The following is an 18,292-nucleotide window of genomic DNA, read 5'->3' on the forward strand; positions in this document are numbered from 1 at the left end:
GACATTCTCCCTGAAAACCTATATATTTCCCTCCCGATCCCCTGTTTTCTTTCTTCATACTCAGACTCTCAAACTCACCTGACACTTCTCGACCGATTAAAAAAAAACTCCAGACAAACTCCAACAGATCCAATACTTTGATTCAAGATGTTTGGTTGGGGTGAGTTGATCTGACCTGGTCATCTGTTCCATACCCCTCTCATGCTGACTGCTCTTTCCCAGACGAAAGCCGTGACGCTCACCAGCAAGTCTGTAAGTATCTTCGGACGCCTGCACCAGTGAAGGTGAGGACGATGCCACTGCATGATACTAACAGCAAGTTAGACAACGGGGACGAAAGACATGAGGCCAAATTCTCCCATGAATTAGTTGGTGGCGCAGCTGCCTTCGAGGGCATGAAGCTCTACGAGGATCGTCAACGCAGAGAGGGTATGCAGAACACTCTTGCCAAATATCAGCAGTGCCATGAGCTAATATTATACAGGCAAGACGGTCAGCCATGGCTTTGCCAAAGAGGTCCTCGCCGGCTTTGTTGGAGCGGAAGTCGACAAGCTCGCCGAGACCAAGGGCTTGGACGAATATGACAAGATCCGAGCCAGAGAACATGCTAAGAGGAGTGCTGAGCACATGTATGACCAACACTATGGAGACATGGATCAATATGACCCGAACCAACGTGACCAGCCAAACTTCAACTACTGAAGTGTTCACCCCAACGGCAAGGGTCGAACCAGGCTGCGGTGACCACATATCATGGTTGAACCAGTCACAGAGGGTTCGAGAGATCATATACAAAGCGCTCTCAGCTCTCAATTGGGCGAGAGTCTGCTGAGTGCATAGCCACTCAATGAAAGTGAATGAAATTACCACAACTCTTGTCCTGTTCAGAAAGAATTGGGTATCCAATGCTGCTATGTGAATAGTTGAGACAGGATCGCACCTGATCCTTGTGCTCATAGTTCGTCATCCTCGCTTGCCGTTTCATCATCGTCGTTGTCGTCCGCCGGCGCTGCAGCTTGGTCCTTTTCCTCAGTCTGTCTATCATCTTCCGCCTTGTTCTGTCCTTCATCCTGTTCTGTTACCATTGATCGTGTTCGTGGTTGATTCGAATATGCAGGGGGGCCATCCAAGTTGTCCTCATCCGTGTCCTCGTCACGCTCCGAGGGCGTTGGGGTTGAGCTACCAGAAGTCGGAGAGCTAGGATCTCTCTCGGGATTAGTGACGGGTTCCGCACGTCTGGTTTCGAAGCCATCACTGTCATCGTCTTCGTTTTCCACAGCATCGTCCGCTGGTCTCTTGTTCCGTCGTGGTACACCAGCTACCTCATTCCCAATAACGGCCTGCAGCTCCTTCAGCTTTTTCTGGTCTGTTTTCGCGGTTGACAAGATCCGCTGCATGTTTCTGATTTTGAGCTTCTTTTCATTGAGGAGCAGAGCAAATTTAGATAGCATTTGCTTTTCATGCTCCGCCTTGGCTTCGACCAGCTCATCAATCTGTCTTTGTAGGCTTGCCATCACCTCATCTCTTGTCTTGACCTGTTCTTCCAGACTTGTAACTTCTGCCTGTAGCTCATCCCGCTTCTCGACAGCCTGCGACGCCCAACCGAAGAGGTCAACATCGTCGGTGTCTTCTGTTTGAGACAGATCGATACTCCCAAGGCGCTGTGTGATGTCCTCGACTCGATTGTTGATGGTGATGGATAAAACGGTTTTGGGATCCTTGCCTGATAGTGAACACGTCACCTCGAGATTGGTCTTCCGTTGTGTGCCAGTCGAGGTCTCTGTCTTCGTCCCGAGAATGGAGGAGAGGGTGTTGGCCCAGTCCTCGTCAGTTCCGTCATAATTCCTACCTCGCAGTTTCTTGAGGCTACGCTGCCTGACTACATGAATTTCAGCACAAGAGTAATATTGACGCAGCCTGTGACCTTACCTTTACCTGTATAGGCCACTTCCCCATCAGTCGCGAGAAGGTCGAGGTCGAGATCATGACCGCCTTCCTTTTGTGCCACTTTGATCAATATTGGGCTGCTGGTTTTGTCGGCTTGTACCAGCCGAATGATCCACGTCGACGCCATGACCGCATGCAAGTTAGCCGCGCAGCATCACTTGGACAGTCAGCAATCAACTATGCAAGGCTCCAGAATCCAGACCCCAGAGTTAGCACCCAAGTAGCATAGCCCAGTTTCCCTTCGTGTCGAGCAAGGGCCACGCAGCAACCAGTCCGGGACGGAATCACGTAACGCCAGCTGAGTGGGGCAAAGCACAGAACGCGTCAAGCGGCGAGATGATTGGCTGGTTTCGTGTCCCTGCCTTCGCATTTCCCAGCTTTTCTGGCTCCTGCTGCTTGTCCGCGCCGAACTCCACCTTTTCCCATCAGCGAGCAACCCAAAACCTCCGACGACCAACCTTCCAGCCTCCCCTAACGGAAGACCTCAGGCCGACCTCGAAACTCGAAAAAGAACTCTCGCATACCTCGCTTCTCCTCCTACTCCCTCGACCATACAAGGTCGCTCGTTCATCGACTGCCCCCGATCGGTGGTGTATTCCTCGACGGGGAGCGAGAAACACGCTCTAGAGCTCGATCAATCATACCATTGAATATTTTTTCTTCACGACGTTACGATTCCTCACGAATTCCACGATCCTCCTGTTCATGCCTCTACTGGCGCCAGATTTTCTCAGTGTATTTTTGCGACCCTAATACTTCCTCCTGAATGTTTTCCTCTACGCCTAAGAACACATCGAGAACAATGGAACCACTTACGTTGAAGCAACGCACTCCGGTCGAGAGCCCCGAGGTGGAAAACTGGGACGATGACGACTTTGAGAACCTGGAAGACGTCCACTTCCGTACTGCGTCAACCGCAACTTCTGTCATCTCTCATCCCCAGACGAACCGCCGAGATTCCGTCTCGTCGCGCTTGTCAATGCGGTCCGAGTCGAACCAAGGAGACGAAAATTGGGATGTACTGGTTGATGAACAAGCATCGATTAAGGATGCCGTAGCCCTTGCGAAGAGCAAAGGAATACCATTACCTGCCAACATACCTCGTTCGGCATTGGAGGGTGGCACCATACGGCGGTTGAAGGGCAAAGAGATCAAAAAGGCAATTGCGGACGACTGGTCGGAAGACTTGGATCTACCTGGCACCGAGATGCCTCTCAAGCTCGCCAAACACGATGACCGCGATTTATCAGAGAGTTTGCGACAGATCAGTGCGGCTTTCAGAACGTCACCCAAAACCCCAGAAGCGAAAGACATGTTTGATCAAACCATCCGGTCGCCAAAGTCGCGCTCGGCAGCTGTACCTATCACCTTGGATGCTTTTCGAGATACAGATGAGGATGCGGGCTTTGGCGATGTCCCGACGATAAAGGTCGCCAAACATAGATCACCTCAGAAGCCTCTGCTTTTCCGGCAACCTCCCACCCCCGGGAAGCCAGAAACTGAAAACATCGAAGACGATCTCGAGTTTCCTTCCGATGGACAACTGCGCCTGTCCACAAGGAAACCCCCTCCTTCGACTCCTCAACAAAGTGACGATTTCGACCTTGAATGGGCCGAGGGCAGCCTGGGTACAAGGAACGCCGGCACCAGAAGAGGAGGTCGGTCTGCACGTAGCTCGTCTGCCTCAGCCTTGAGCCCCAGTGTTTCGAGTGCTTTCACCGCCGAGAGCGAAGATGAAGGCCTGGATGGTCTTGTCCTGCCTGACGGCCCCATTCAATTTGAGGACAAGCTCAAACGACGCCAACATGAACACCCGCCTGAGCCACCTCGAAGTATTCCCGATCACAAAGATGATTCCCGGATGACGGCTGGGAAGGACGACTTTTTCTCGGGTCTAGAAATTGGAGATGGAGAGGTTTTCGACGCTGCCAAATTGACCCTGAATCGCAATGTTAAGCACAAGAGTGCACGGCCTACCAGTCCACCCAAAAGGACAACAACCACCCTCAATTTTACAAGCACCAAAAGCCAAGGAACTATCTCGCGTCTCCCCAGATTTCAACCTGCTCACGACCGGCTTGAGCGTGCTCGGTCCAATTTGGAACCTGTCTCGGAAACCGGCGCCGCGATATCATCGTACCAACGAGCCAATTCGCGACTTGGTAATCATGCAAGTCATTCATCTGTCTCAGCCATTCCCGCCCCTCAGGCTCCCTCTACTCCCTCTACCCCAAGTCGACGGCTCCTCCGTGGCACCGAATCTCGCCCCGACCTGCGCTTCGAGCCGCCGACCACAACAAACGCGCAGCTCCTGCGTGCAAAGAGATCCATGCCTGTCATGCGTGGCTTGACCTCGCCGACCAAAGCTTCGCCGTACGTCAGACCTCCTTCGAGACAGGAGACGGGAAGCCGGTTGAATATCCCCTCACGTCCCAAAACTCCCACGGATCGCGCAGAATCTCGCATCGGGGAACCCAGGAAAGGCGCAATCCCCTTCCTCCCAGCAGGTGCTTCCGCTGGGCAGTCTCAGCACGTTAGTATCAAAAATCATTACCGCGGGCAAGGATCCGATGGCTCTGGTGACAGTATGTCCGCTGCTCAAAGGTCCTTGTCTCGATTGGCTGGGCTCGGCAGACCGGAGACGCCTGGTCGTGGGATAGACAGTGCTCGTGGGCGAAGCAATCTCACACCCGCCGAATTGGCCGCACAAGCCAAGAAATCAATCACAAAACCTGCCCGGCGTCGCAATTATGGCGATGGAACGGAGTTGGAGATCTTCGACGACTTGCCTACCTCGGCCACCCTCGAATCCAAGTTCACCAAGGCGCCTGTGGGCCGTGGTGCACCTCGAAGCCTTCGAAGCAAACTTGGTTTGTCGCACCTCAACCCCTCGACATCGTCCCTTGCCAGTACGAGACGGGGCAGCGACACCCCTGTTCCAGCAACGCCGCTCTCACCGGCTCCCAGAAGCGATTTCCCAACCACAGCCCTCAATACAACCAACGTTCCTCGCTTTGCCCGCGACACTGCCGCCTCCCGCAACGCTCGCGAACAGCGACAGATCTCAAACACTTTCCAGAACATGCGAGGTGAACCACTGCAACCCATATCAACGAATTGGAAGTCGAACACCTCAGCTATACGTCCAAGCAACCAAGGAAGTTTGAGGAAAAAGAAAAACGACAAGGTCCAATTGAAACCACACCTCATCAAACCCATGGGCAGCGACTTGAACCGAGCAAAGACGGAGAAAGGCATGAACTACAACCCGCTCTCGTTTAGGTGGGAAGGCAATGAAAACGATCTGGCGCCTTTCGACGTCCCAGACTTCTACCCTCGGGTCGGCAGCCCTGGTATCCAAAGTCGAGGAAGCCCAGGCACGAAAGCGCAGGTGGCACTGATCTCCAATGTGGGCTCCAGTGTTACAGGCGTCCAAGTTGTGGGTGGCATGGTCTTTGATCCATCACAAATGCGATGGCTCAAGATTGCCGAGAATCCAGATGGAAGCGTGTCGAGTCTTCGAGGGGGTAGTGTCCAGATTGAAGAGGAAGAAGATGTCTTCGCGGGTCTGGAGGACCTGAAAGAAGAGGACGAGACCCGCAGTCGGAGCGGCACGCTCCAAAACATGTCAAACATCGAGCAATCGAGGGATTCCTTCGGTGATGGAGAAGCTGGCCACAGCAGCGGTGACGAATGGGGAATTGGAGTTAGCGAAGAGTTCGATGTGGGACCTGAGTTTGTGCGAAGACAGAGAGGCGAAGAGGAGCGATGGCGACGAAAAGTGGAAAAGTGGCTCCGAAAGGGTCTCGACGTGGAAGAGGAAGAAGGTCCCGATGGCAGGGGAGGTTGGAGGTGGGCTATTCGTGAGCTGGTGATGGAGCAAGGCGAAGCTTAGGAGAAGAACGGGACAGGGCCCGTGAGCTGCGGATAGCTTGTACAGTATATGGGGAAAAGTACTCACGATACGCGGCGGGCAAAGCTGCTATGCTCTGCTTTGCTTTGGTCTGCTCGCAAAAGCCAGTGACAAGTTATACCTTTTACCAATCTGCGTTTTTGGGGTCTCCCACCAAGACCATAGGAGTCTGATACCTGGCTGGTCATTTCAGGCGCGGGTATTGGAGTCGCTTATATGATGCAGATGGTGTCTCCAATGCCGATCCCGCTATCGAATACGAGATACCGGGCACAGCACAGCATGCATGGGACTCGTTCGGAGAGCAAGCAAGGTAAGCGAACCGGATTCCCTTCAGTTGTATCCCCTATGTACGGAGTATATATACCACCTTGTCAGTCTTGTCTGGTGAGTCCATTATTCCCCCCTTGAGACCTCTTGGACTTGTGGCGTTCTATTCATTACGAGCTTTACGAGCTTGTTCGCCTGTTGTTCCCCGGCAAGGGGGCCGTAAACAAGCCTTACCAATAACACAATACATACTCGTCAGATTTCACCCCGCCGACAACATGAACCACCACAAGCTCGCCATCTCGACTGTCTCCCTCGGCTGGCATGCCTCGCACACGCTGGGGAGGAAACTGGCCGCCGCCGCCGAGGCCGGATTCCAAGGCGTGGAGATCTACATCACTGACCTCGACAGCTATGCTGCTGGTGCAGGGATCGCACGGGTACAGGCGGCTGAAGAGATCAGACGCCTCTGCGCCCAGCACCACCTCGGGATCGTCTGCCTGGGCTCGTTCAATAACTTCGAGGGTGACCCACGCCGCAGCCTCGAGGAGCGGCTGCACAGCGCCCGTGAGTGGATCGCCATGGCGCGCGCCCTCGGCACCGACGTGATCCAGGTACCCAGCAACGAGGATCCGGACGCCGTGGGGGACATGGACACCATCGTGGCCGAGCTGCAGGCGCTGGCGGATCTAGGCCTCCACGAATCCTCTTCCCCCTCCCTTCCTGCTGTCCGGTTCGCCTACGAGGCCCTCGGCTGGGGCACCCACGTCGCCGACTGGGAGGAGTCGCTGCGCGTGGTCGACCTGGTGGCCCGCCCCAACTTCGGCCTCTGCCTCGACTCCTACCACGTCCTGGGCCGGCTGTGGGCCGATCCGCGCTCCCCCTCCGGCCGGCGCCCCGGCGGCGACGCCGCCCTGCGCAGGTCCCTAGGCACGTTCCGCGAGCGCTTTGCGAATCCGGTGCCGCCGTCGTCATCGTCGCAGACTCAGACTCAGACTCAGACCCATCCCCTCATCTACATCCAGCTCAGCGACGCCGAGCGCCTTCGCCCGCCGATCCTGCCGGGCCACGAGGCGTACAGCCCGCACAAGGACGGCGTGCACTCGTGGTGCCGGTACGGGCGCCTGTTCCCGCTCGAGCGCGACCGCGGCGCGTACCTGCCCGTCGAGGACGTGGCACGCGCGTGGCTCCTGCAGCTTAACAATAATGATAACAAGGACGGTGGCGGTGGCGGTATTGTTGGGTGCTGGGTGAGCATGGAGATCTTCCACCGCGACATGGAGCGCCAGGAGAACGGGCCCGAACACTGGGCGCAGAGGGGGCGGAGGAGCTGGGATGAGCTCGTCAAGCGGCTTGGCTTGGACTGGACTGACTGATCAAAGACCCCGTCGAGATCCAAAGGTGTGGTGAAGAAGAAGAACAACAAGAAGGTGAGGGTGGGAAATCAAACATCTCATCATTGTTACCAAAGTGAATAACTATTTCAGGTCCGCTAATTCGAAAAAAGAAAAAAGTGTTTCCATCCATCGAAACTCAGTGGAAACTACGAGGTGGACGAGGTAATTACAGGTGAACGCAAAACATCCATTTGATACCAGGCTGAACCTCCTTTTGTTGTTGTCGGCCCCCAAACTCACCCCCTTTCCTCCCCAGCCACCACCGCCACTCAACAGAATCAAAGTATATGTCTATAATGAAACCGCTCAAAATCAAACTCGAAGCGAACGTGTTTTATACAGGTTGCACCACATCGGCCAGATCGTTCTCCTCCTTTTTGCGTCATTCACGTCGTTTCAATTTGTCGCGTAGCAACCTCCGTATCCGTTGTCTCCGGTCACAGGAGCTGTCGTCAAGGACGAACCGAAGTGCTCCACTCAGTACAGCGTACCCGGACTGACCAGACCGTTTCCGATGGAAAGCTCGACGGCGTACATCGCTCGCACGCGTGGGGTTCCGTCGCCTGCGAACCACCCCATGTTCACATCACCGTGGAAGACGGCGAGTTTACCATCCTTGGTGATGTCAATGCCCCCGGGAATGTAGACGTTCGCGGGGGTGCCACCGGTGGACAGGAAGGGATTTCCCTGCTTTGTGTAAGGGCCATAGATACTGGTGCTGGTCGCGTATCTGATGTTGTACGGGGCAGTCGTGAAGCATTTGGAGCTGTACAGGAGAATGTACAGCCCAGAAGATGGATCGTAGGTCAACGAAGGCGCTTCGATATTAGGCCCATCATTGGGGTCGTTCAACAAAACAGTGACGGTGCCACCAATGAACGTATACCCGTCGTCTGGGCTGACCTCTTGGAGATTCAAGGGGGTGGGTGCGATAGGGTTGACAGAATTTGAACATGCGCCACCGTTGCCAATCGAGTTGCCATCCACCTTGTAGATGACATACTGGCGGTGAGTGGCAGGGTCGTTGAAACCGTCTGCATCAATGGCCCCGCCGGCTGACAGATCACAGAACATGGGCGTCTGGACCGGTGTGAATGGTCCTTCTGGATTGGGGGCTGTTGCTGCTGCTACGCAGTGCTTGGCCGGAGATTCTGCCATGGTGACCGAATAGTATAGCACATAGTTGCCATTGTCCTGTGTGACGACGTCAGACCATTATCTACCACCACCGCTGCCAGCGTGCTCAATACTCACCAGTTGGGTTACGTCTGGAGCCCATACATGCGGAGGCGAGGCTGCCCACGAGGGCAGATTTGGCAAGGCATCGTAGCCTGAATGAACGGTCCAGCTCGAGAAGTCTGGAGAAGTAGCGATCAAGACGTTGATCCCGGCAGGATTTCCATTGACCCCGGCATAGGCAATGTAGCTCCCGTCGTCCAACTGCACCACCGAGGGATCCTGAAAGTTTGTACCAATGACTGGACCGCTTGCCTGACGCTTGTGCTGTGGAGCGGCCAGAGACCACGCCAGGCAAGCAAAGAAAATGAACGACGTGAGCAACATTATGAACAAAACCAAGTAACGACGACGGACGGCAGGAAGAACAGCTCGAGGAGCAGAGAAGTCGGGTTGCTGGAGCCATTTGTTCTTTCTAGGGCCGGACAATAGTGAGCTGTGCTCAGCAGGGCTGTGATCCGCCATGTTTCTCGGCTCATTGGCGACTGGGTGGTTCAGTCACTTCTGACTAGGTTGCGCCGAAGGAGGGGGATGCATGCTGCCGGTCAGTGGCGCGTTTTTATTCAAGTCAGCTCCAGGAATGTGCGCCATTCAGAATGCAAAGCATGCCATCGCAGCTATGTCGGGATTGGAGCCATGGCGCAGGTGAAGCCGCCTCTGTCGCCATCCACCACAGAAGGTTTGAAACAAACGGAGCGTAGCGTGCCAAAACAAGCTCAGAGACATGAGCAACTAGCATCTTGAATGCTGCATGCCATTGCCAGGACAATCGGAAGGGAACAAGTGGCCCCTGCGGCTGGATTGTCCGGGGGTCCAGGCCTTGGGCATGAGCATCAGACGAAGGGGAGGACTGATGGCAATGACCTTGTGTGGACGAGCGTGTTCTAAGATCAGCATCATGTTGCTTGCTCTTTGGGGCTAGCTTTGACGAGGTGCATGCAGCATTTGTCTCTCTTAGGTGTCTCTCTCTCACATACTGTACAGAGGATGACATGTGGTTGAAAGAAGAATTGAGACACGGCAGTCGGTGCAGCCATTGCCAGCTATTTTTTTTTTCTTACCTTGTTGAAACTCTTCTCGCTTCTGTGTGCCTCCTTGAATGGCCACTCCTGCCCATGCTCCTCTGGTCGATCCTCCTCGTATCTGACTAGACCATCTGATCTTGTCCGCAGCCGCCACGGCCCTGGCCCGCCTTATTCTGATGTGAGCTGAACCACGCGACGAGACAAAATCCTCCCGCACTTTAACCATCACGCATCTAATCAGGTGTTCGTGATTAGCTCCGCACTTTCCCATCCCGCATCTCGCTCACTTTTTTGGGCGACCATCACCACTACTTGCTGTTAGGCAATTCCAACGGACTATGCTACCCACGGACTTTCTGTGTCCAATTGCTAGCGTCCTGAAGGAAAAAAAGCTTCCCCACTTCCAAATCAAAGATCAAAAATCCAGCTCACGTTTTACCGACGCCCTCTGTAATTCTCATGAGTAATCCTGACTTGTGGCTCAATCCTCAGAGCTAAAGCCAAAAAAAAAGGGATTCGGGAGAACTTGGACAGAGCGTGGACAGATGAATAATGTGAGGAGCACGTCAGCACTCTCTGCCATGAGAACCTCTTGTAAGTGGGTGTGCTGCTTGAGTGGTCATGTCGCCATATCGCTGCAGATGTTGAGATACGATCCTTCCCGCAAACGTGGGACAAGCTTTTGAGCGGGAGAAAATGATGACTTGCTTCTCGAAGCAGATAACGCCAGCCTTGCAGATCGAGCAGACTTATATACGATTTCATTTGTCGCTGATCATGAGGTACGGGAGCCAAGTGTCGCTTGTGTGACGTGCTTCTATCGCAAGATGATGCCAGCACCAACTCAGAATACAGAGCAACCTGTCAAGCCGGATACATAATGTGGGTCGCTCTCAGATGTCCCTGGGGGCCGATATCCTGCGAAAGATCGGCTTACCCTGCGGGGTGACCGATTCGACCGTTCTGTCGACGCTGCACTAAACCATATGTAAGTACAGCCTCTGTTGCTGGTGGCACAGGCCTCCTTCCGACAAGGAGGATTTCCTTTTTGTTTGAGAGAGAGAGAGCTTCGAGCCCTTCCTCAGTCTTTGCACGATCGATTGGGATTCTCAACGAAGGTGAGCATCAAGAACGAGGTGCGTTGCCCGTCTTGAGTTTGACGCATTTCAAAAGCTGGTACAGTTGATTCTTCAAGCGGGTGTTCTTGGGTTTCAAGGTAACAGGCCGGAGATTTGTGAGCCTCGACTATCTCCAGTTTGCGGACGTCGTGCTATAGCTACATGCTGATGATGCCACGATTGATCCACATCCTAAACCTCGGCTCTACCTTCTGGAACCACCAACATCAATCATTCATCACAAGTCATCTGTTCCTCCGCACGGTGGGACCCCAGCCTCGTTTTCTTGTGTTTCTAGGTGTCCTATCCGGCTTCGAAAGACCTGCTCTCCGTGATCATTCTTGGCGGCGGACTTGCTCTACTGATTGAACAGCGAGTTCTCCAATGGCAGATGTACTTCGGACCACGCATTCACAAATATATTGAATAGGGCGGGGACGCCCTTGAGAGCTTGAGCTTGGCGCCCTTCCTGTGCAAGCTTGACCAGCAACGAAGCGTTTCCTTGTCCCGCCGTGCCCGCAAACACGTGGGTGGCCTCAGTGGCTAATATCCTCCCCTTGTTCCTCTCCTTGGCTTGGCATTCCTCCCATTGTCTTGGCTTGGATTCCGCCTGCCCAAAGCAGTTGATATCAATGCAGGTTACACGGTACCAAGCGGCCAGCGAGAAGCTTAGGGCTACCACGAGACAGAAGCTCTACACGGCAATGGAGTCTCCAAGTTCTTGCGGGCTTTGTGACGAACGCAACGAGCTTGCCGTCTCTCGAAAACAGGAAGAGCTTCAGGCTAGACTGAAAGGTACAAAAGCTGCGAGGTTCGACACCTGGGTCAGATTTCTGATCTCTCTCGGGAGATCCCCTCAAATATCTGGTCCCGAACGTCTTCAGAGCTATCAAACATGAGAATCCAGCTTGGTTTAGAGAGTTTCTTGGCGATTGGCGCCTTCTGCGGGCACTGCGCTGCTCAAACCTTCCAGCGGCTTGGAACATGTCCAACATTGGGCTGTATTATTCCACCCGACCAAGCCGACTTCCTCCCAGGCCAACGATTCGACATCAGAGCTGAGGTTCATGCCCCTTTGAACGGAAGTGAAGCGATCCGTGGCTACACCACTCCCGATCCCAATGTGAGTTCTTCCGGGGGAGATTTGTTGTCGACACTGGATAACAGAGCTTTGCAGTTCACCTTGACCATCGAGCGGGAAGACGGAGTCGCTCAACCGGTCTCGGCCTTTTTCAACCTCACGGAACCAAAACTCGAGACTTGGAACTTTACTTGGTACGAAGATCTTTTTGCTCAAGCCGCCAAGACTCCTTCGCAGGTCAAAGTTGCATCAAAGGCATGGCGAAATGTCGCTCTATATGAGCCAGGCCAGTATATTGCCACCCTAAAGTATCGAAATGGCTCGCAAACGACGATCGCCAATTGGACCGTCCGGGATATTTCTCCTCGACAGCGGGCCAAGAACGTCGTGATGTTCATCGGGGACGGCATGACCACAAATATGATCACTGGTGAGCGCCCAAAGACTTCATAGCTTAAACGTCATGCTGAACTAGAGATGCAGCTGCTCGCCTAATTGGCCATCAATCCATCAACGGCAAATATCAGACGAAGATGGCCATGGACCAGTTCCCCATGCTGGGTCATCAAATGACACACTCGATTGACAGTTTCATCACGGACAGCGCCAACTCCGCGACCGCTCTCTACTCTGGCCACAAATCCACTGTCAATGCGTTGGGCGTCTATGCCGACAGCTCACCGAACAAGTTTGACGACCCCAAGATCGAAAGTATTGCCGAACTCTTTCACCGGCTCCGAGGCGGCGGTGTTGGAATCGTGTCAACCGCCTTCATAGCCGATGCGACCCCGGCCGCACTGACCGCTCATACACGAGATCGAGGTCAATACGGCGCCGTCATTGACTCCTTCCTGCGAGGCATTACAAATTATACCTGGACCAACTGGACGGGTCCTGACGTGCTCTTCGGCGGTGGTGCCGAACAATTCTATCCGGGCAAAGGCTCTTTCCAGGGTAAAGACTACTACCAGGAGTTCGCTGATCAGAACTACACTGTCGTGTGGAACAATACCGCACTTCAGGCGTCAGATAACTCGAGCAAGCATCTTGGAATTTTCTCGGTCAGCAACATGGCCAAGTGGCTCGACCGAAATGTCTACCCCCAGAATCTGAACCAATCTAGCACTGCTCCCGATGGCTCGAAGGGGGCTGCTACTGATCAACCCGGCCTCAAGGAAATGACGCTCAAGGCTCTCGAAGTTCTCCAAACCCGCCACGGCGAGAAAGGCTTCTTTATCATGTCTGAGGCCGCCAGTATTGACAAGATGATGCACGTGCTCGACTATGATCGTGCTCTGGGTGAACTTCTAGAACTGGACGACACGATCAAAGCCACGATCGCCTGGCTCCAAGACAAGGGCGAGCTGGAAAACACACTCATCCTCGTGACTGCCGACCACGGCCACGGCTTCGATGTTATGGGATCTGTCGACACTCATTATCTCAACAGCCAAAAAGGGCCCCGTGAGAAGCGCGGCGCCATCGGTACCTACCAGAATTCTGGGCTCAGTCAGTACGTCCTTGCCAACCGCTCAGCCCCCGCCGGCAGTGACCAGAATCTCGTCTATGGCCCTGGCGTCAACTTTCCCGCGAACTGGGACCCTCGATACACGCTCTATTCCGGGCTGGCTGCTTTTCCCGACCACCGGGAGGACTACACGGTTAACAAGAAAGGACCCCGTGTACCGGCCATCAACATCACGGGCTTCTCTGACGAGGATTTCTTTGTCAACTACGTCGATGCGGTGACCGGGTTCATCATCAACGGATCGCTTCCTGTTTCGGTGAGCCTCTCCTTTCCTTTTTAGTCCTAGATATTTTCACACTTTCCTTCTACACAACTCCCCTCGGAAACCAGTTGACTGACAAAACTTGGTGGCTCTAGGCTGATCAAGGTGTGCACTCTCTCACCGACGTGCCCGTCTTCACACGCGGGCCCTGCACGGAGCTGTTCTCGGGTGTCTTTAACAGCATCGACATCTTCTACGGCATGGCCGAGTGTCTTGGCCTGAGCCGAACGAGCCCTTCTTGAGGACGGGTCTGGTTCAGAGAGGTGGAGATATAAGGGAGAGGGTCACTCTGGTCGCTGTCGTTCGGAGTGAGGGCGGAGAGACGATCACGTACATAAGATGTGAGCCGAAAAGAATAAGTTGAGCAAGAAATGAACTGAGCACAAGTAGTGTTTCGATAAGAGTCGAGATTACTGTCCTGGATCTCTCTGACTTAGATATAGAGTAAGGTCATTCGACTATCGAACATCCTATATAGATAGCTCATGCACATCTCACTATAACTCTCTATCTACCACTACTCACCAAAGCCGCTACGTAAAATTGAATAGCCAGAGTCAAACCCCCCTTTCCCCTCCTGCCTGTCTTGTCCTCTTCCGCCCTTCGTTCCCATGCTGCTCGTCCTCGTCCTTCTAACTACTGCTGGTGGACCGTGGGACCCGCGCCGGGGAACCACTCGACGTGCACGTCCCCGTCTCGGCCGTAGTACAAGACGCGCCTCCCGGTCAAGAAGGCAAAGTACCCCGCGACGCCGGCGTCGACGCACTCGCGCGCGAACTCGGCGTAGACGGTTTCGCCGCGCTGGACGCGTCGGATGGCCCGCGTCAGCGCCGCGGCGTCCCAAGGCGTGTCGGGCTTGAATAGTCCCGCGGAGGGAGCGGGAATGGCGATTTGTTCTGTCTCGATGCTCGGAGTATCGGCATCGGTATCGGTAGCGGTGGCGGTGGCGGAAGTCGACTTTCTCGGCGCGTACGTCGTCGTCGTGTGTGCGCTGTAGTCCACGTGGTACCGCGTCACGCCCAGCTGGAGCAGCGCCGCGACCGTCTTCGGGAACGTCAGGCCGGGCGTGGAGTGGTGCACTTTGGCGAAGACGGCTTGGACGGGCGTGAGTGTCGACATGATTCCTGTCGGATAGGATGATGGGGTGTGTATATGTTTGGTGTTTTTGGGGTTGAGTGAAGGTCTGTAAAGCTGCAGGTAAGTTACGGTTGGTTGTAGGTAGGTAGGTAAGTAGGTAAGTAACTCGATGGAGGAGGCTTTGTAGATTTGGGTTGTGTCAAGGTCCCTAAGGTATCAACCTTGAATTGCGTTATTCTTCGAAGCAGTGTCTGCTGCGTCCGAGCAGGAGCATTTCGAGGGCGCCGAATATACGAATGTTATATAGACCAGAATGGCTATTAGGCCCCGTGGCTTATGTAGTGGCTTATGGGACTGGCTTATTCGCGTTGCCCCCTGGCTGTGTTCAGCCTCGCAAGCTAAGCTACCCGCCCAATCGGAATTGTCGCTCGCCTCGAGATGGCTTTTTGAGAGTTTTGGGTGACTTGTCTGTGAATTTTCCTCGACGATCCAACGACTTGTCGCTGTGCGAAGGAAGTTGTCATTCATTTCCTGTTATCTCTGTAGCTCTCGTCATCTGAAATTTCCCAGGGCATATTTGTTTGCATTCCCGAAATTGGCTCTGGTTCGCACGCAGGTCGAGAGAGACGCTGTTTGGTCACTCGATTAATATCCTCTCTTGTTCCTTCCGGACCTTAGGAAGGGGAGGATCATTTGATTGCCACTCGAAAGTTCCCAGCCATTGCCATGTTCGTCTGTCCTCGTCGTTGGAGCCTACCACGCCGAATAGCACGCCGTTCGCCCGGCCACGGTACGCGTGGAACACAGCACTTCGGGAGGAATTGTAATGCACGGGAAGGAGCAGCATCGAGTGTCGATACTTTCCCAGTGCGAAGTGGTCGCGCAGAATGCGTGGCTGGCTGCTGGTCAGGCGCCTCTGGTGACCCGGCCAAGGAAGTCTCTTCATCAAAGCGGTGAGTGCGTTCTCCGCGCCAGGAGGCTCTTGCTCGATTTCAGGAATTTCGAAAGTGGCAAATCTGCCGTCAAGGCCGTCCGGGGTAATTTGTGCAGGCAACGTCCGGAAGCCGTCGAACAAGTGTTCTTGAGAGTGTGCGGAAAACATGTCCGACACATCCGCCAACGGCAGCTCTGGTTGAGAAGGTGCCCATTGAAATCCCTTGGACCGGAGCCTTGGTTGGGATGAGAATAACACACCCGTGTTCAAGGAACGGCCTATCCTCGACTTCCAGAATGCCTCTGCAGTGTAAACTGGCTTGTCGTCAATGAGCAGGCTCAAGATCACGACACTGTCTCCTGGTCGGGATGCATGTCGACGACCCAGCAGCTGCAGGGCTTCCTCCACGGGAATGTAACCTTCCATTTGCATGAGAAACTCTTCATCCGGTGATTCACCGTCGTACTTCATCGTCGGCAGGAGCTGTTGGCTTGTGAGCAACAGCGTCGCGATGTCGATTGCACCAGCATGATGAACGTTTAGAAGGCAGTCTCTCAGCGCGATCGTCTTGTTATCTTTGCACAGCAGATGAATGTTATGTCGTGCACGCATCGACTCTAGGAGAGTCCAAGACCTCAGGGCCCAGTCACAGACCAGTAAAGTGCACAGGATGGCTTCTTGTGTCTCAATTGACGGACCAGATACGTCGATCGACATAAGATCACGATCCCACACCAGGGTGATGCTGCTTGTGTTGAACACTTCGTTGATATATCCAATTGCTTCGGCGCGGAGTTGATGGTCCTCGGGTATACAAGGTGTGTCCATCCAGTAAGAGTCGCAGTTGTTGTCCTGAGCAATGCGGACGAGACGCTGGTGTAGACAGTCGTTGAAGCCCGTGTGCGGCCTGCCACCCGCACCGTGAGCCCACACGTGCGACACAGCAATCGTCCGGGAAGTAGCCTGGCAGTAACGAATAGAGCCGCAGCCCGAGTCAGTAATAGATACTGCTCTCGCACCAGTGACACTGCGATAGCTCGTCTCGTCCCACAACAAGCTCTGGCATTTCCGGTTACAAGATGCATCATGAGCAGACTGGTCCACTATTTTTAGACCTGTGAAGCGCTGACAGTGTGTCGGGCCCTGTCCACTGCAAGGACGGCACGGTCCACCAAGACACCGAGCTGGCTTTTGACCGTGAAGTGCCGAAAACCGCTGATGGAAACGGCGGAAATCCTGGCTCACGGAAGCTCTATCTGAGCGTAGCAACTCGAATGCCCAGGGGCACAGGTATTCAGACGGTTTCAGAGGCGGCCAATGTACACCCATTTGCGGCAACGGCTGCCTCATGTTCAGTCTGTACAAAGCCTCGACGTCGTAGCCAAGATGCAAGTGAAAGTGTAAAGCACTGTGCAAATATAGCATGAGCCCACGATACCAGCATGTCCAGAGAAAGCTTGAAGCCAGTAACCATGACTGTTGCTCCAAGGCGTCGTTACAGTGACGGAGCATCGAAAACGTCGTCTCCGAAATCTCGGCCAGTGTGTTGAGGTACTGTCCGAAAAGATCCACCGTGATGCTATTCTTCGCCTCATATATCTGGACAATGGTCAATGCGATTTTCATGGTGTTTGTGTCACACCATCTGGTCACGAGCAGCCTATTCCAGGTGTCTTCGTTCCCCAAAACATGGCTGTGGTGGATACCTTCGAAGTAGAGCCAGTTGAACGTCCTGCCTCGAAACAATGCCGCCAAGGCTTGTGGAAAGGGAGGAGCAGCAGGCATGCGAGATAGTAGTGCGCAAGCCTTCGAGACCACGTCGTCCTCGTCGAGGATTCCGTCGTAACAGCAAGAAATCAGGGACGCTATGTTGTGGTCGAGCCGAGCCACGTGGTTCCGGGGTTCCTGAAGGGCATGGAAGTAAGAAAGGCCCAACTCTTTCAGCCGTTCCCGTTGCTGAGCCGTCGAGAAAACATAATGCAATTCGGTCGTCGCATGGTGGTGTATGGCCTGAGCGTCGAAGAGCCTGGGCCGGCCGACAGTGTTGCTGCTGTTCTTCCATTTCAGTCCGTCCTGGTATATTGAGCTTACCCGTTCCCTCGTATAGGTTGAAGGTGATTCGTGGGGGCCGTATACCATGGCGATCAGCAGGCAGGGTGGCTTGGAAGGTTGGGCGGGGGAGGAGGTGCTGAGGCAGAGGTCGCCGTGCCGTGGAGATGATCAGGCTACCTTTGTAGTATCAAAAGGGCGCATTCAGCTCAGCCGTCTGACCTGTTCTGGACGCTGAACGGACGGCCGACGCGGAGTATCTCTGAACAAGAACTATGAGCCTCTGTCGGTTGTCGCTGAGGTTGCCATGTATGTAGCCCGTGGCTGAAAGAGCCCACATAAGAGAAAAGTGATTGGTACATTGTTGTGTTAGGCGTGTGTATAGATAAAAGTCTGGGCACCTGTGCGCAGTAAGGAGTGTTTTCTGGGTGCTCGTCGGGCCGCGGGGAGTACCC

The 18,292-nt window shown here is 54.2% G+C and overlaps 8 protein-coding genes across 8 annotated transcripts; 4 read left to right on the forward strand and 4 right to left on the reverse strand.

Annotated features, from left to right (window-relative positions):
- Positions 1-147: 147 nt before the first annotated feature.
- On the forward strand, positions 148-702 carry AYL99_03677 (hypothetical protein; the record flags this gene model as incomplete). Its single annotated transcript, XM_018835191.1, has 4 exons — positions 148-160; positions 223-252; positions 325-429; positions 485-702. The coding sequence occupies 4 exons, from the start codon at positions 148-150 to the stop codon at positions 700-702; spliced, it is 366 nt and encodes a 121-aa protein (XP_018694841.1).
- Positions 703-953: 251 nt separating this feature from the next.
- Positions 954-2,074, reverse strand: AYL99_03678 (hypothetical protein; the record flags this gene model as incomplete). The annotated part of the gene is made up of 2 exons (XM_018835192.1): positions 954-1,879; positions 1,930-2,074. The coding sequence occupies 2 exons, from the start codon at positions 2,072-2,074 to the stop codon at positions 954-956; spliced, it is 1,071 nt and encodes a 356-aa protein (XP_018694842.1).
- Positions 2,075-2,749: 675 nt separating this feature from the next.
- Positions 2,750-5,842, forward strand: AYL99_03679 (hypothetical protein; the record flags this gene model as incomplete). The annotated part of the gene is made up of 1 exon (XM_018835193.1): positions 2,750-5,842. One exon carries the CDS (start codon positions 2,750-2,752, stop codon positions 5,840-5,842), a length of 3,093 nt encoding a protein of 1,030 aa, XP_018694843.1.
- A 566-nt stretch (positions 5,843-6,408) lies between these two features.
- Positions 6,409-7,506, forward strand: AYL99_03680 (hypothetical protein; the record flags this gene model as incomplete). The annotated part of the gene is made up of 1 exon (XM_018835194.1): positions 6,409-7,506. One exon carries the CDS (start codon positions 6,409-6,411, stop codon positions 7,504-7,506), a length of 1,098 nt encoding a protein of 365 aa, XP_018694844.1.
- Positions 7,507-8,004: 498 nt separating this feature from the next.
- AYL99_03681 (hypothetical protein) lies at positions 8,005-9,090 on the reverse strand (the record flags this gene model as incomplete). The annotated part of the gene is made up of 2 exons (XM_018835195.1): positions 8,005-8,721; positions 8,782-9,090. The coding sequence occupies 2 exons, from the start codon at positions 9,088-9,090 to the stop codon at positions 8,005-8,007; spliced, it is 1,026 nt and encodes a 341-aa protein (XP_018694845.1).
- A 2,711-nt stretch (positions 9,091-11,801) lies between these two features.
- Positions 11,802-14,019, forward strand: AYL99_03682 (hypothetical protein; the record flags this gene model as incomplete). The annotated part of the gene is made up of 4 exons (XM_018835196.1): positions 11,802-12,029; positions 12,084-12,417; positions 12,471-13,771; positions 13,873-14,019. 4 exons carry the CDS (start codon positions 11,802-11,804, stop codon positions 14,017-14,019), a joined length of 2,010 nt encoding a protein of 669 aa, XP_018694846.1.
- A 394-nt stretch (positions 14,020-14,413) lies between these two features.
- AYL99_03683 (hypothetical protein) lies at positions 14,414-14,896 on the reverse strand (the record flags this gene model as incomplete). The annotated part of the gene is made up of 1 exon (XM_018835197.1): positions 14,414-14,896. The coding sequence occupies one exon, from the start codon at positions 14,894-14,896 to the stop codon at positions 14,414-14,416; it is 483 nt and encodes a 160-aa protein (XP_018694847.1).
- Positions 14,897-15,491: 595 nt separating this feature from the next.
- AYL99_03684 (hypothetical protein) lies at positions 15,492-17,927 on the reverse strand (the record flags this gene model as incomplete). The annotated part of the gene is made up of 1 exon (XM_018835198.1): positions 15,492-17,927. One exon carries the CDS (start codon positions 17,925-17,927, stop codon positions 15,492-15,494), a length of 2,436 nt encoding a protein of 811 aa, XP_018694848.1.
- Between the last annotated feature and the right edge of the window lie 365 nt (positions 17,928-18,292).

The sequence above is a fragment of the Fonsecaea erecta genome (genome assembly GCF_001651985.1).
Source record: "Fonsecaea erecta strain CBS 125763 chromosome Unknown Scaff3, whole genome shotgun sequence".
Taxonomy (NCBI): domain Eukaryota; kingdom Fungi; phylum Ascomycota; class Eurotiomycetes; order Chaetothyriales; family Herpotrichiellaceae; genus Fonsecaea; species Fonsecaea erecta.